General features: G+C 38.8%; 1 protein-coding gene across 4 annotated transcripts in view; it reads right to left on the bottom strand.

The window, feature by feature from the left end:
* LOC110838410 (uncharacterized) overlaps positions 1 to 15,815 on the bottom strand; it is a 152,308-nt gene that overhangs the window by 49,890 nt on the left and 86,603 nt on the right. For all 4 annotated transcript variants that reach the window (XM_087350152.1, XM_087350151.1, XM_087350149.1 and 1 more), the window contains exons 3-4: positions 11,755 to 11,822; positions 4,612 to 5,656 (exon numbers count right to left, since the gene is read on the bottom strand). In XM_087350152.1, coding sequence (XP_087206278.1) covers positions 4,612 to 5,656; positions 11,755 to 11,822 — 1,113 coding nt within the window. The remainder of the gene's footprint in view (positions 1 to 4,611; positions 5,657 to 11,754; positions 11,823 to 15,815) is intronic.

The following is a 15,815-nucleotide window of genomic DNA, read 5'->3' as shown; positions in this document are numbered from 1 at the left end:
TCCACGCCATGAAGCAGACGCTCCATCAACGCCATTTAAATGAAGATAAGACGAAGGGGATTTAAATTTAAGTCTCATATTATTATTTCATTCCCTTTAAAAATGGCGTTACGTGAAAAAGTTAAGAGAATTGTATGTACCAGCTGGATATTTACTGGTAACGGGATAACGTAAGAATAGCATAATTATTTTTATGACATTCGCAGACACCCCATAGAAGGGAAAATTTTATAACATTACATCTTTCCGGGAAAGAAACCTGCGTATTTAATTAATCCAAATCAACAAACGCCAATTTAACTTGAACATTCAACGTAAAGTCTCCTAATATATTACAGATATATATTGTTATTCAACCATAACCGCGGATAATATCAATGCAACAGCGACTTGCTTGATGTGAGGTGTAGAACACCTTCGTGGAATGCCAGTGTACTCCAATGGGCACTCCTTTCGAGTCTTGTTGTCACGTAGCCAAAGACATGCACCCCCTTCATCACCATGAACAAGGAAGGGTTTATGATATCAGCATAATTGTTACATGCCTGTGATGTTGGTAACAGTGATCATGTAGGAGGACATGTTGATTTCTAGAAATACATTTTGATTACTTTAATTCAGGCGTGTTTCGTGTAATGGAATATATAATTAACCATGTTGTAGTTTTGAAACAGATTCCGATTAAATGTAGTACAGCAGGCACTGCTTTAGTACGAGGGGCGTGATTTTAGTGGGATTTACGGTTTAAAGCCCCTGAAATGAACTTAGCGAATTACAATCTGAGCACAGGGCTTAGATTCCTAGCAATGCCTAAGTTATGTAACGAATAAAGTAGGATGCTCTGTGAGAAGTAACAACACACATTCCTGGATATTATCACGTAGGGCCGATAATCTATTAAACCAAAAAAGCTACGACTTTATCTGTTATCTTCTAGTAAAGCACTTATAAGGGATCGGGGAACTTTACCTTCAGCAAATGTCTAGGAAATGTACAACACGGCTTGCGAGTCATAATGTTTGCAGTTTGGAGGAGTGCAGTGGCGAGGAAACTGAATAATACAACACGTGATGTACGACGAAGTTCCGGCTTCTACCAGGTGCACTGACGCCGGTAGAATGTAACACTTTCCTCTCAAAGGACACTTCAGTTTCCATGCTTCTTATAGCCCGACATGCGACAATATGATTCACGGAGCAGAGTCCATGATAATCTAATATTCGTTCAGATGGGTAAGAAATTCGCAACGTTTTATAGAACCCTCTGCCATGTTTCATTACACTGTACACAAGAACCTACCACTGGTCGTTATCCTGAGCCAGATTAATCCAGTCCATAACCTGTGGTCTTCATGCAGTAAAAATTACCGACATTTTGTTTCTCCCAATCTGTCCTTCATGACACTTCACACCAACACGAGCTCAAACAGTGAAGTGTGCCACTGTGTTATTTTACCCCATTCTTAATTACTTCGTCTCTATTAGGCCCAAATATTTTCCTGCATTTCTTTGGAAATATGCAGAATCTCCTTCAGAGTGAAAAACCAGAATTTATGCCCACATAAAATACAGGTACCACATAAAACAACATGCAAATTATTAAATTATTATTCAGTCTTAAGCCTTTTTTTAGATATGGCATTGAAAGATGAACCATTTTTAGGAGCCATTTATATTTATTTGTGGTTTATTTAACAACCCTATCAGCAGGTAAGATAGTTTACAGTCGAATAATAAGGCAATAAATAAATAATAAACCGGAAAGAATATGGAAGACGTCATGACCTGTTTCAAGATACCATCTCGTAATTTGCATAGACGGACTGAGAACAAGAGCCGAGATCTGAACCCGAGACAGATGAAATAAGAAGGAGGAATTCTAACAACCAGGTAGTGTGACTATTCGCTGCAACATCAACTAGAAGACATTTCACGACAATTGGAAAATTAAAATTTTAACAGGATTTGTCGGATTGTTCCTTGCTCTTGAAGAGACGAGATGTGTGAGGCTGTCACACCTGGTTTACAGCTTATCACGAAAACAAACGCAGGACGCTGGAATTGGTCCTGACTTCCAGTACCTGAAAGTCAGGAAGTCAGGCATGATAAAAGACGAAAGACGTGAAAACAGAATAAGACGAAACAGACGAAGAAGAAGACTTATGAATAAATGTGTGCTAGGCTCCAAGTGTTTCTTTTTCTCCCCGCCTGGATCGTAACTCCGTTGCCTACAGGTGACTGAATTAAGTAACATTACTCACTTCTGCACTCCGTCGGTTTGCTTACTGCATACGCGGCACTGAAGTAAAATTGATCAGCTAACAAAGAAATAAAGACACATCATCATTTCCATTTCCTGTACCGTATTCATGAAACACCGAAAGACTAGAATCCACCTGTAATGCCAATGGATAATCGCAGAATTATAATAGATTTTGTGCGGTTTCCAGGCTGCTTGTCCGTAGAGGCTAACCTGTTGCCTTAAAACCCAATATAATTTTAGTACCACCTGCTTTAGTAATCAATAGTGTTATTTCGCTTGCCCACAGAGCGTATGAGCATCGTGTGAGTTACAGAATAAACAGCAATTATTTCCCTAAACAACATTAACCATTATCTTTGTAATACTGAAATGTGTTTTCTTTGAGGTTCGGACTGATTATTATTTAGATGGGCTTCTACATCAAAGGACTATACAGAGTAGAACAATGTACTCTGATGTGGATTTACATAAATTCGAAACGTGTTCTTCATGCACAAAGCAACGGCCTCAATTATATTGTGTGTAAATATGATCATGCTTCAGATATAAACCACAATGCGCAGTTAAAATGACTATAATTTTGATTTAACTCAATGGCGACAAGAATTATGCTGAAAAGAACAGTTGCAGAGAAATGTGAAAATCTCATTTAAATATACATATTTTGTTACGAACCAAATTTTAATTAAGAAACTGAACTGCTGTGTTTTGAATTTAACGCTGTGGAACGATGAAAAACATCTAAAAAAAATACACCGACCCAGTAAACAACAATGTTCGTTGTGACCGTCGAGAAAACTTCAAATCCCATTATTAAAACAATGTAACAGTTCGATTTGAGCTTCTTGAAATGGAGAGGTTTCACTGGATCGACAAATATAAAAAAAATGTGACAATCGTCCGCCAACTTTCATTATACTACTGGATATCTCAAATGTAACTGAAATCTTTTAAGTACTTTCGATTATGAAATATGATAACGGACAGATATTCCATAAATGCGCAATTTTATCCACTTTGTGCAAACGAAACTCACAAATATGCATTGATGAACAAGGATTTTGATGTTCTCGCGGTGGTGAGTATGAAGATAGCTGTCCTCATAGCCCTGATAAAGGCAGAAATCACTTCTGAAAAGTCGCTAAACTTCTGCCTGATTACACGACGCCACAACTCAGAAGACAGCCATCTTTATGTTACTCTTAAATTTAAGTCATGTAAGAAGTTACGTAGAAATTTAGTGACATTTATTAATATTTTTTATGTTATTCATCTTCAAGATATCTTCTATAGCCAATTGTGCTCCAAAATCAACCATTTTCATCTTAAACAAAAATCAGCTCGCTTCGTTGTGTGTTTAAAACAGGAGGAACGCTGATTATACTAAAAGACAAAAGCACAGCGAAACTGCGTATAAACCAGTCGGTCGCTAAATGCCGTTATTGTCCACTGCGTGACGTGAGGTATCCGCGTGCCCCAAATTCGGGCCTGTCGACTCGCTTTGTATTGTATTCAACCTCTGATGATGATTGATAACTGCTCTCATTTACAAAGATAATGAAAGCTAATTTTAAAAAAGTAATTTTTTACCGTTTAATGCCACGTCTATAAATTAATTAATTAGAGCTGTCAAATGCAAAACGTTATAATTAATATCAGTGCGGTTACAATCAGATATTTGTTACCCGAAACGTTTCAGCAATGTCGGCTGACGTATTTTAATTATCTTACGAAAACTATTGATTACAACGTACATTTTGTCCAACTACAGAATTAGGATAGCAGCAACTATTATAAAACTCGAAATTATTAATAAATAAAGTGTTATATATATTGTAATGAATAATCTTCTTGATGATGGCTTGTCAAAGTCGAAACACGTTGCGCAACACAAACATTTGATTATAACTGCTTTAACACTGATTACACAACGGAGCTTTTAATTAACTTATAAATAGAAAAAGCTGTTTGTGAAAGAATAAAAAAATGTATGACTTAGTTTATAATTATTATACACCAATACATCGTGTTTGGGAGGAATATAAGCTGGGTGGGACATGTAGAAAAACCTTAAGAAGGAAACCATTTGAGAGAACTAGGCGCAGATGGATAACATTGAAATGTAGGCCTGCATTCAGCCCACTCAGGATAGAGTCCAGTGCCGGGCCCTTGTGAACACGAGAAAAATTAATAGCTGAGGGACTTTTAAGAAACTTCACTGAATGTAAAAGTTGGTTACTTACGAAGGAATCAAAGTTATAAATTAAATTTTAACAACCTTCGAACTTTATGTCTTCCAAGGCGTCATTTCTAACGTTCATGATGACATTACATGCTGTAAGTTCCTACCTGTTGAGGAGCAGGGTGTCGACGAGGTCCTGAGCCTGTTCGCTTCGTATACTCGCCAGATGTCCACCGCGTCTGCTGCATTCCGTTTCAGCCTGTTGCCAAGACAGACTCAAGTCCTCCACAGCTGCGACGCAAAACTGTCGTATCGACACCCACCCGAAGCCACACTGTTCCACCACCTCGGCGATTGGTTCAGCGTGGTACCACAGTTTCAGCGCTGGAAGCTGCGACAACGCGTCGTGTCCGCTCAGCTGAGGACCACCCTGGTGGACCACAACCTTCAACATGACACTGTTCCCCCGAGAAGTGACTCTGACGTCGCGTCTTGGATCTCCTTTCTTAGTGCAGTGCGTCCAAGAGGATACACCGTCCCAGAGCTGGGTCAGCAATCCAGGACACGGAGGATCAGAGTCAACGTATGTGAGCGGCGTATTTTGAGAATCTGGCACAGAAATATGACCCTGAGAGGATATCGCATGACGTCCAGGGTTCTCCGAGGCCAGATGTCCCTCTCCTGTCTGAAGATGCAGCGACACGCGATTACCGTACGGTAAATGAATTTGAAAATTGCAGTGAAGTCCAGCTGTAGGCCTGAGGGTAAGAGTGTCGTTTCTCGCAGTGAGAGTTACGTTGTAACAGTGATCGACCTGACGATATGTGAACGAAAAGATGGGATTTTCGTGGAGATGTAGCGAAGGTGTTACTGAAGATGATGATGGAGCTGGAAAGTACAATCTACGACCAGAAGGGGGAAGTTCTTCCAGTTTTCCACACAATTTCTGGTGGCGATTTCTCGCTGTTCTCGAATTAGCTGCAATTTGTTGGGTAGTGGAAGAGTTTCCGTGAGGAAAAGGTGATGACGAGAACTGAAGAAAGCCCCCTGCAGAGCACGGAACGTTCAGACGCGTCAGTTCGACGACCAGACCACGGCGGTCAGAATCGACGTCGGCGGAACTGGTGAAAAACAGCTGGCAGTCTTTTGTTTGATGAGGTAACGCTCTCCACGAGACGTTCCCACGAGTCGGCCATAGATGGAGCTGACAGTCTGTGAACAGAGATATGTGGTTCATTTAACATTTACGTTCTGCCTACATACAACGATCAGGAAGGCAAAAACATTCTGAACTTCAAATTCTGCCCGCTCATCTTGCTTGGGGCATTCCGTGGTTTTTCTCAGTCCCTCCAGGAAAATTCCGGGATAGTAATTTAAATTATACCGCGACCTCTTCCTTCCACATCCTTTCCAATTCATTATTCACTATCATTTTCTCAGTCGACGCTATATGGTCGGAGATACTGAACAAGTGTCATTAAATAAACTATTAATAAAATATATGAATTGTGTATTTATTATTAAGATGGCTATATAATTTAGTAAACCAGACAAAAAGGTACAAGAAGCCAGAAGTCAGACATATATATTCTCGCGGTCGTAAAAACCTAAAATCTCACTGTATATAATTATTTTAAACTGATAACTGCGATTTAAAAATAAATTATTCAAACGTCCGTGAGGTGTGTAAGAACTTAAATATCTGTAATTTCATAAAGAAATAAACTACTTCTGCAGTTATTCGTGACAGAATTTGGGCACTCGTCGTTCGATTGAGTATTGGACATCCTTTCCTCCAGCAAACGATGACTTTTTGTTTTCAGACATCTGTCGGTCGATAAATGAACTAATCATTCTTGGGGCTTTCCCCTGCGACAATGGCCTTTTGGTCAATACGAACAACGGGAATCCTTTCGTCTGTTTTTTTATTCCTATTTTCACTGTCGTACTATTTCATTTGTTACACTTTCTTTACTGAATCATGATACAGAGTCTGATTGCACGTGTCCACCTTCCGGAAAGCATCGATTCAGTTAGTGTGTCACTCAATATTGTGTTCAAGTGCTTCTGGACCAATTTCGTCCAGGCTCTTAAAATGCTTCGATTATTAGTTGCATGAAGGAGGTATTTACACTGCGGAGGTTACACACAAACAATGGGGTGAGAGTGATTATAAATTGTTTGATTCTTGGGTTATGTAACGACGGTGATTCAATTGTAGAGCTCATAAACCGTCAGTGGGATGGAAGTATGGTTATGAATTGCCTCAATATTTCTTATAACGACCTTGTTCGAACTGTAGAGATTAGCGTGGAGATACGAGGAATGGGAGTGTTATTATGAATTGTAATAATGATATAGGAAGAATAATTGCGCTGTATTTGTGGATAATACAGAATTCACCTTCTAGAGGTGACATAAACCACAAATGTATCTCAGACATGACAGTCGGCACAGCAAAGAGTATTTCGGGAACATTTCACTCGCCCAGTCATCAGACATTAAATGGAATCAGAACTGAGTGGAATAACAGCAAAGAAATATATATATTTATGAATAATATATAGCAAATCTAAAACTTCTTGACGATGGTGAAGAGTCAATTGAATAAAAATTTACTTGGATATTATCCATCGTCTAGTAAATATAAAACGTAAAACGACGTTTCGGAGATGGGACTCTATCTCCGTCTTCAGGTTAATACACAGTTGGGCATCCCATCTCCGAAACGTCGTTTTACGTTTTATATTTACTAGACGATGGATAATATCCAAGTAAATTTTTATTCAATAATATATAGGTTTAGTTAATATCACAAAATTTTGATGTTCACAGTTTTTCATTAATTCTTATTTCACTACATAGCAACAAAATGCAGATTTCTTTGCTCATATGAATTCTTGACTCTTCTCAAACTACCCCTCTACCCCCCCCCCCATCACCACAGCGTGAGGTAAACACATATTGCAGGAAATTGCATAGTTTTAGGGCGGAAATTGGGAAGGAGCACTCCGCCGTGGGAAAATTACCCCTCGGTACGTAACATAACCTAATTCGCTTCAGATAACCCTACAAGCGGAATTTTATTTGACAGGAAACAAAAATTCTATTCCACGAATGGTTTTTTCACTGCCTCAAGTAAATAATCTATACAATTCTGTGCAGTTCAGACTTACGGAAGGGTCAAGTTGCAAGAGGTCAACGACCATGGGTCAACGAATAACGACTGACTTCACAAGTCAACACAAGTTTTCCTCGTTATTTATCCTCTGGGTTACGACGCCATGTGGACTCACAGGGAGACATCAATGTTTCGGAGGAATACAATGCCTCCTTCTTCAAGGCCTTACACTAAAACAATTTCTTAAGTTACGTAACGTGGATAGTTTATTCCGAGATTCCAAATGACTCAAGACAAAGACCACATGCACTGTAAGACAGATAATACTGTTTTAATTTTGATGAAGCTGTTTGTTTATCTCCTTCAGGTGACAGAAGACAACACTCCTCCCACCGAAAATCTTTACAGTGGGTACCGGACCTGAAATGGCCTCCATCTGGTGCTGACATAAAGAATAACTGGAGCTTAGATTCCACGTGGCACAACGTTTGATCGAAATGACAGGAAGAGCGACCTGTTTGCCTCAACACCTCTGATGAGCCTGATAACCCTGTTGCAGTAATTACTTCTTCACGTTCGAAACACGCTGCACCTGGTCTCACATCGCTTAGCTGACAACGTATGAAATTTTACGTCGGTAACAGTTGCGAACATCAGCACTGTAATGCAGTTTCCTGTCTCTGTGGCCCCATCCTCTTAATCCATCATGTCGTGACATCTTGCAAGTTGCAGAAATTGCGACCTGTGCAGAACTCGTTCCACAAGAATTTTGAACGTTCATCGCCATCAGCTGGCTCAATCGAACACAAAGCCTCGATTTCCCACAAACAACTGGACTAGCGTGAAATGTGCATCACGAATTTCAAAATGACAATTTTAAAATATTCACTCTTTCCTTCATAACGCAAAGGGAATTAAATTTTAAACAGTTTCACAGCCTATATTCTCATCCCCTTTATTAAACCTTAAATAAAATTTCAACAAACAGTTTATTTTTGTGGGAGATATATAAAAATTTACGAATACAAAAAACTGTACAATTAATCAAAATAGATAGCGTATTGAAAAAACTAACCGAACAAACACTGTGCTGCTATGATTGATTATTGGGTATGTAGCACGCAGAGGTGACGATAAATGCGTACTAAATTGTAATCACACAACCTGAAGGGAAGAGAGCAATAAGTTTACCGACGTTTCAGAGCCTGTTGCTGTCTTCATAATCAATGCAAACGCCCTAATGATAGACGCAGTAAGAACATCTGAAACGTCGGTAAACTTCTACCAGGCTACACGGCAGAACAACCCAGAAGACAGCCCCATCTACAAATACAGTGATCTCAAAGGGAAAATAGAAATTCAGTGGCAACTCGGCTGGTTTCTTGTATGAAAATGAGTCATAAAGATGAGGAAGAACTTCTCTGGAAGAGTTTATCTTAATAATGATGTCAACACAGACCCATTGCCCCCCCTCCCCCCTCGCATTAAATAACTTGACTCGCCATTCATTTAGCCAAATGTCATGACTAGCCTCTCAGAAGAACTCTATGATAATAAGCATTTTAACTCTCTACGACTTCCAACTTTACACTCACTCATACTCGTATATCTTACTTAACACCGTGACGACATTTAGCTCTGACACAGCCACGTGTCTGACCGTCAACACGAGGCAACAATTTTATCCGTAGTAGAACATTTCGGCAATAGCGTGGCTATTTATCAAAGCTATATCAACTATAGAAGCTGTATAGTGGTGTTCTGGGTCGTGGTACCATTTGAACTTGTGTGTAGATATTAAAGTTTTGGAGGAATATATTCTTTCCTTCTTCAGGTCTTTAGTAATGAAGACGAGGACAGTAAACAAATAAAGAATGAAAGACAGAATTAAGGGAAGGCAAATTTTCAAGAAAGTAAGACAGAAAAACAATAACAAACAGAACGGAAGACAGACAAATAAAAGGAAGGTGTGAAAATTAAATATAGAATGTAGAGCAGAAATAAATTCAAAGGCAAATGGGATAGTTCATCTTAATGACCCTTGAGCTCCCACAACCCGGCCAGCACTGCCTTCTGGCTTCCAGTCTTCTTGTCTGAATCTCAAAGTTCTGAACGCCACTCAAAAGAGTTCTAAAGGAGGTCATTTTTAAACACGCAGCAACGTGTAAATGTTGGGCGATGCGGGTTCAACCGCGGACTAAAGAATAGGATCTAGCACACTCAGTAGCCCACAAAACAATAGAAATAAAAAAAGGGGGCAGACATTTGACGTACGTTTAGTTTAGTATCCCCATAGACACACAGGCTGGACACAAAGTACGTGACCTGCGGTGTTTTAAAGGGCAAACACCGGATTACGACCACAAAAAAGCTCAAAAGAACGTAAAAACAAATAGTAACTACTGACCAAAGGTTGGAATATGAACGCCATTACATACTGTCATTCCCCATAGCTGCAGGACGTAGTCAATAACCCTACTTTTTTCGATACCCTTCGTCTCTTTGCGCTGTACATACATTTTACGCGTGTTTTTATGAGCTGCCTGTAATTTTTGTTCAAAAATTCTCTGCCCATGGCAATGTTAATTTATTATTATGAAGGTACTTCATTTCGTCCCCTGCCTCTTGCCACAGCAAAGAAAGTCTCTTTGAAAAATAATTTCAATATTTACTTTTCAGCATGACATAAAGTCAGCGAGCTCGAGTACAATAACTCTAAAAAAAGCATTAGCTCATATTAGCCAATTGTTTACCAGAAGCTCGCACGGGATTCATATGGGAAGATGGCGGATGAGTAGCGACAGAGGTGGAAGAATGATCTAATCAAGGTGGGTGAGATGGGCTGGAAACGCAGAGCGCATAGGGAGATGAAAAATACGTAGAAAGTGTCCGGAGAGCCTGAAGGGAGGGGGAAACTCGGAAGACTTTGGTGTAGGTGTGGATGGCAATATTAAAATGTATCTTAGGGAAGGAAGAAGAATTGGAGGGCGTGGAATGGATTCATTTGGCCAGCAATCCGAATCAGGTTCGAAGCAGGAGCTACAACAAAGACGCAAGCCAACACTAATGTGCACTGAAATTCATATCTACAGTATGTCCAATAAATATGTATGTACGCATTCAGTTAATAAAATAGATACACTTTAATAAATTAAACCATTACCTGCGTCACCATTGACACTTAGTGAATTAGTTAATCTAGCGTGGGTGTTTAAAACGACCACCGTCAGCTTTTTGGCACAGTTTGACAGCGGTGTGAAACTGACTGACAAGGGACCACAGAGATGAAATGTGTGTATGTTTCGGTAACCCGGTTGATTGGGTCAGCAGAGACAGAAAAAGTCAGTTTCTACTTCTTGCTGGTGAATACCAGCTGAAGACCAAACAAATCGTGCATAATGAAACATGCAAATATGGGGCTGACCAATTCCACGCAAAGTGAAGTGAGTGGACCAATTTGAGATGGAAGACTGAACAGACGAGGCAAGGCAGATTCTGATGTGTCCATATTTGAAGAGAAACTGCTGGCTCTAGCTTCACACGGAACGCACACTGACAAAATAGATTCGTTTCTATCACTGGCACTTACGCATGGCACGGGAAAGTGGTTACTCAGATGAATTACACTTTACGATCAGCAAACTAAATAAATAGATAATTAAATAGGACTCTGGTACTTCCTGCAGTAGAAACTGACGATTCTAGATCAAACAATTTCACGGAGAAATGTACTTATTCAAAACCTGACAGCCCTTCAACATCTGAAAAAAAAATCCTTTTTTTGTTGAAAACATTTCACAATTTGTGCGCTTATAATATTATTAATAAAATATCGAATCAAGGACGATGAGTGGCGAATGTAGTACGCATAGAAAAGATATATAAAGACTTGTTAACACAAAGGGAAGAGACTATTTCGGAGACATAGACGTAAATGGGAGTATAATATTAAAATGGATCTGTAGGATAAAGTGGCAGGCTGTTATGAAAACTACAATACACCTTTCGGATTCATAAAATGCGGGAAATGTCTTAACGGACTGAATGACAATTAGCTACTCAATCAATAAGGCTTCCGGTCCACACATGAGAAACAAACACTCTATAACTTTAGAGCACTTACAAATGGGAGCGGTCAAAGAGATAATTTTAGATGCCGAAGTAAAAGAGGTTAGTTAGTGCTACTCACCCGAGAGCAATGCAACAGTGTGCTGGAGTTCCAGAATTGTCTTGCTGGAGCGAGGCCTGAAGCGCAACCTAGGGCAAAAGAAACACACGTTAACATCTTTGATGACGATTCATGAAAAAACTAATTGAAAATTACTATTCACGAATCACGAGAAAATCCCGGGGAAGTTAGACGAATATTTGTGCTTCTTATCAGTCTTTATTGGGCGAAAGCTTATTATAAGTGATTATATGGCATTTTTCACCTCGAGTACACCAATTCCATTATCGTACGAGACAATTTTCTAACCCATATAAAAACAACGGGTAAACTGTGGTTGTATATATTTTAATACTTAAGTTTTTAGGTACCAGGCGGACAGACAAAAGGAAACGTTGATTACAAGGTTGTGAACATTCTCACTATTGAATTTACTTTTTAAGAACAATTTTTATTCGTTATTGTCGTTATTAAATATTTAAAATCTGCCGAGCATTTATTAGCCACGTCTATGCATTAATTTTGTCTTGTATCCTGGTGCAAAAAATATGAAAAACAGACTATTTTACAGTTCGCTGACAATGAGTTATCACTAAACACTAAATATAAGTTTCATGTAACTACTTATGAATTATACGTTCTGACGCTAAACGTTACTAAAAACCTGTCAAAACACACCCCACACTAAATAATACCAACTAGACACATGGCACCAGCCTGACATTTGCATGTATATCGTTACTCAGCCCATTGGCTACCGAGTTTGATACAGACAAAAACAATAAAAAATAAAATAAAACAAAATCAGTGGCGTGGCGAGGCGAGAGGTTTATCGACATTTGACCTCGCCTCTAAATGGCCTATATAAATCAGAATTACCACAGAACTGAACCAGCAGCGCCATGTGTTTACAAGAGGAAAGCCACGAAGCAGTCTGCAACGGTGTTTCAAGACAGACACAGTGAAGTATTAACTCAGTACACAGAGCACGTCTTTTGCATTTTAAACAAGAACTGAGACCTGTAACTAACTCCAAAGAACAGAGTACTCCTTGAGGAGTAAATAGTAATTTTGCTACTCAAGAAATTCCACGCTCCTCAGCCAAACAAACTTCACATCGCTACACACCATTTTGTTAAGATTAATCAGTTACACAAAACTCAAAAATCTTTATAGCTGTCAGCGTTAGCTGAGAACAGGAGTTAGCCGGATGAAAAGACAAAGTCTGTTGACTTTCTGCTGTCATTTCCTCCCGATACCGCCGACTGGTGCAGCCGTTTAAACTAACAGCCACTTCCGTCCCAAATCTATCTCATTACTCGAAATTCACATCGGAGATACAACAAGAAACAAGACATCGGATTATGTCGTCTTAAAGTGTGTTATAACAAGTCTGGGAGATTACTAAACTGTAATGCAGAACTACAAGAGACCTTGTCCTATATAAAGTGTGGCAGTGGATCATTAATTATTTTCATCGAACGTCGCGATCGAATGGCAAACACTCCTATATCGTATTCGGAAGGTCAAGGCTTCATATCTCGGCCCAAAGGCCGGATAACCTTAACCCGAGTTTTCGTGATTTTCCTCAGTACTTCTAGACAAATAATGAGATAGAATATTTCTCTTACTGTGCTGTTAACTGAATTATTGGCAGTGTTAGGACTATTTAAATATTTGATACAGCTACTAGAAACGATCACATGGTTCAAAGGCTTTTTAATTGAGATCAGTATCCGTTATAGGTAAATTCATTTTAATATTATCTTCTCATATCCCTCTTAGACTTCCGGGGAAATGTTTTACAATACACTCTTGCTCCAATTTTGACTGAACACACATTTCAGTATCCTAACCTATAGGCCTAATAGATGTCCTTTATAAGTAACCTAATTCAAAAGAGGCATTTCAACCTCGTGAAAAAAATAAGAGCTTAACTGTATGGCATACCCGCGTAAAACGGCCTACTCGGATAACACGACCATTTCCTGCTCTTTCATGCAATATTTTTTGGTAACAATCAGATTCTTCGATAATCTGTATAAAGTATGCCCGTATCGCGAGTTTAATCAAGGCAGAACAAACAGGACACAGTAAGCTACCACAAGTGTTTCGTCATCACCTTATCTCACTCACCTTCAATTTATTAAGCAGAACATACAAGATGCCGTTTCCCGGTGAAACGAATATTTTACAACATTTCAGAAAGAAAAAAAATTAATTATCAGCAGTACTCAAGATATAAAACAAAATTAAGATAAAAATTCCCTTGGTTCTTAAACTACATGTTTTTAATTCGTCATTAAAATTAATCAGTGATGATCTGTCTTATACAGTTACTTTACATGGGTCAGAACAAGTTTTAATTTGCGCATTGAATCTAGTGTGTTCAAACGAATAATACTCCACTCTACGAAAATCAATCACTCCGTGTTAATTCCTGTCTACGTGGCGTTAATTAAAGTTTCCGCTTACAATTTAAATATAAACGAACATTATACAAGAGACTTTCAATTCAATCATTAATTACTTTAACATTTTTAAATAATCAGACGTTGGTTACAATGTCTAAAACAGTTTATTTGAAACACTCCCTTTTAGCAAAGTAGTTCGTGTTTCTGCTGTAAATTGTTTCCTGCTCATTCGAAATTCGTCTGTAGGTAGATAGAAACTTCCAGAAGCAGTAGAATGTTAAAACGGACACCTGCAGCGATCACATTAAAACTACGCACTTGAACATTCGCTGTTAATTTGCGGTGAAAAGGTGTTTGTTGAAATAATTTGACCACACTTTCGAACGTTCTTCATGACAACTGATACCGATTGTCGTCCTCAGTTTTCCGATACCAGATCCGCTTCTCGGCGTCTTTTTATTAAATCCTTCCAACGTTTCGGCCAACAATGAAGCTGCCTTCCACAGATCGAATACCCTGGATGACCTATGCATTATAGAAGTGACAATGATGTCATTCTTAAACCCTTAAATGTATTTTTTACGTAAAATGCATTCACAGGGTTAAACGTAAGGACAAAATATTATTCACCCCAACTGTTGCACTTGCACATTGTCTTGGGTGAAATTACTGTAACAGACGTTTCGCGACATGGCACTGCTTAAGTATTCTGGTGGCTGGTTAGTATTACAATGAAAAACTACTTCTTAAATGCAACCATGCAGAAAGTTGTTAGCATAATGATATCAAATTAAAACGAGAAAGAAAGGTAACATATATTAACCTTTTGAACACGAACAGAGAAAGTTACGAAGAATGGTACGAGAATAGATCGAAAATAAAAGACTGTGGGAGAAGTGAGAGAAAAGTTATTTATGTAGGGAGAAAGATATCATCTTTTGTTAGAAGGTGCCCAGACAATGCCCACCCACAGGGTGGTAAATAAACAGAACGGAATTTTTAATTTCTGACAAATGTATGTTGAAATGTTAATTCGGTAATTTCAGAAATTTTGTGACCTCCACAATAAGAGGGTATTGTTGATGAATTAAAATTTGGAGGGCTGCATGTTGAGCACGTTGCAGCACACTCGGAACTTGAGAACCATTTCAGAATTTTCTAAAATTCAGAGGAAAACCTATGTCGAGATCGCCGGTCGCAGGACCTTCCAGATGCATAGCAGTCTAGCCAGCTAAGATGAAATGCTTATTGTAGTTTAGAACGGTAATAGCTGTTTATTACGAGAACCACACGAAAACAATGCACTCTATGGGTAAGATAAAGAATTAGTAAATGTTAAAACAACTGATAACATTTCATAACCACTGTGAAAAGTAACTAGCAAACAACACGGTAGCATAATCCGAATGTTCAATACAGTTAATATTAACACCCAGAAGGTGATATAATCGTATCCTCACTGCATATCTTCTTGGATAAATAAAGCAAATGACCATTGTCGTATTGTGATATGTTAAAAACAACAGACGCTAGACCATTAAGAAAATTTTGTAAAACGTCACCTTTCGCAATGTAATCAGAATTAATCAGCGCCCTCACTAAGCAACTCGGCAATTGTTGCAACTGCCCCAGTAGATGAGAAACAATAAATGAAGACAATGAACGTTA

Source organism: Zootermopsis nevadensis, unplaced genomic scaffold (assembly GCF_977971745.1).
Source record: "Zootermopsis nevadensis isolate Lab colony 2312 unplaced genomic scaffold, Znev_1.0 Znev_ptg000017l, whole genome shotgun sequence".
In the NCBI taxonomy this organism is placed as follows: Eukaryota; Metazoa; Arthropoda; class Insecta; order Blattodea; family Termopsidae; genus Zootermopsis; species Zootermopsis nevadensis.
This window is presented reverse-complemented; position numbering and strand designations above follow the sequence as displayed.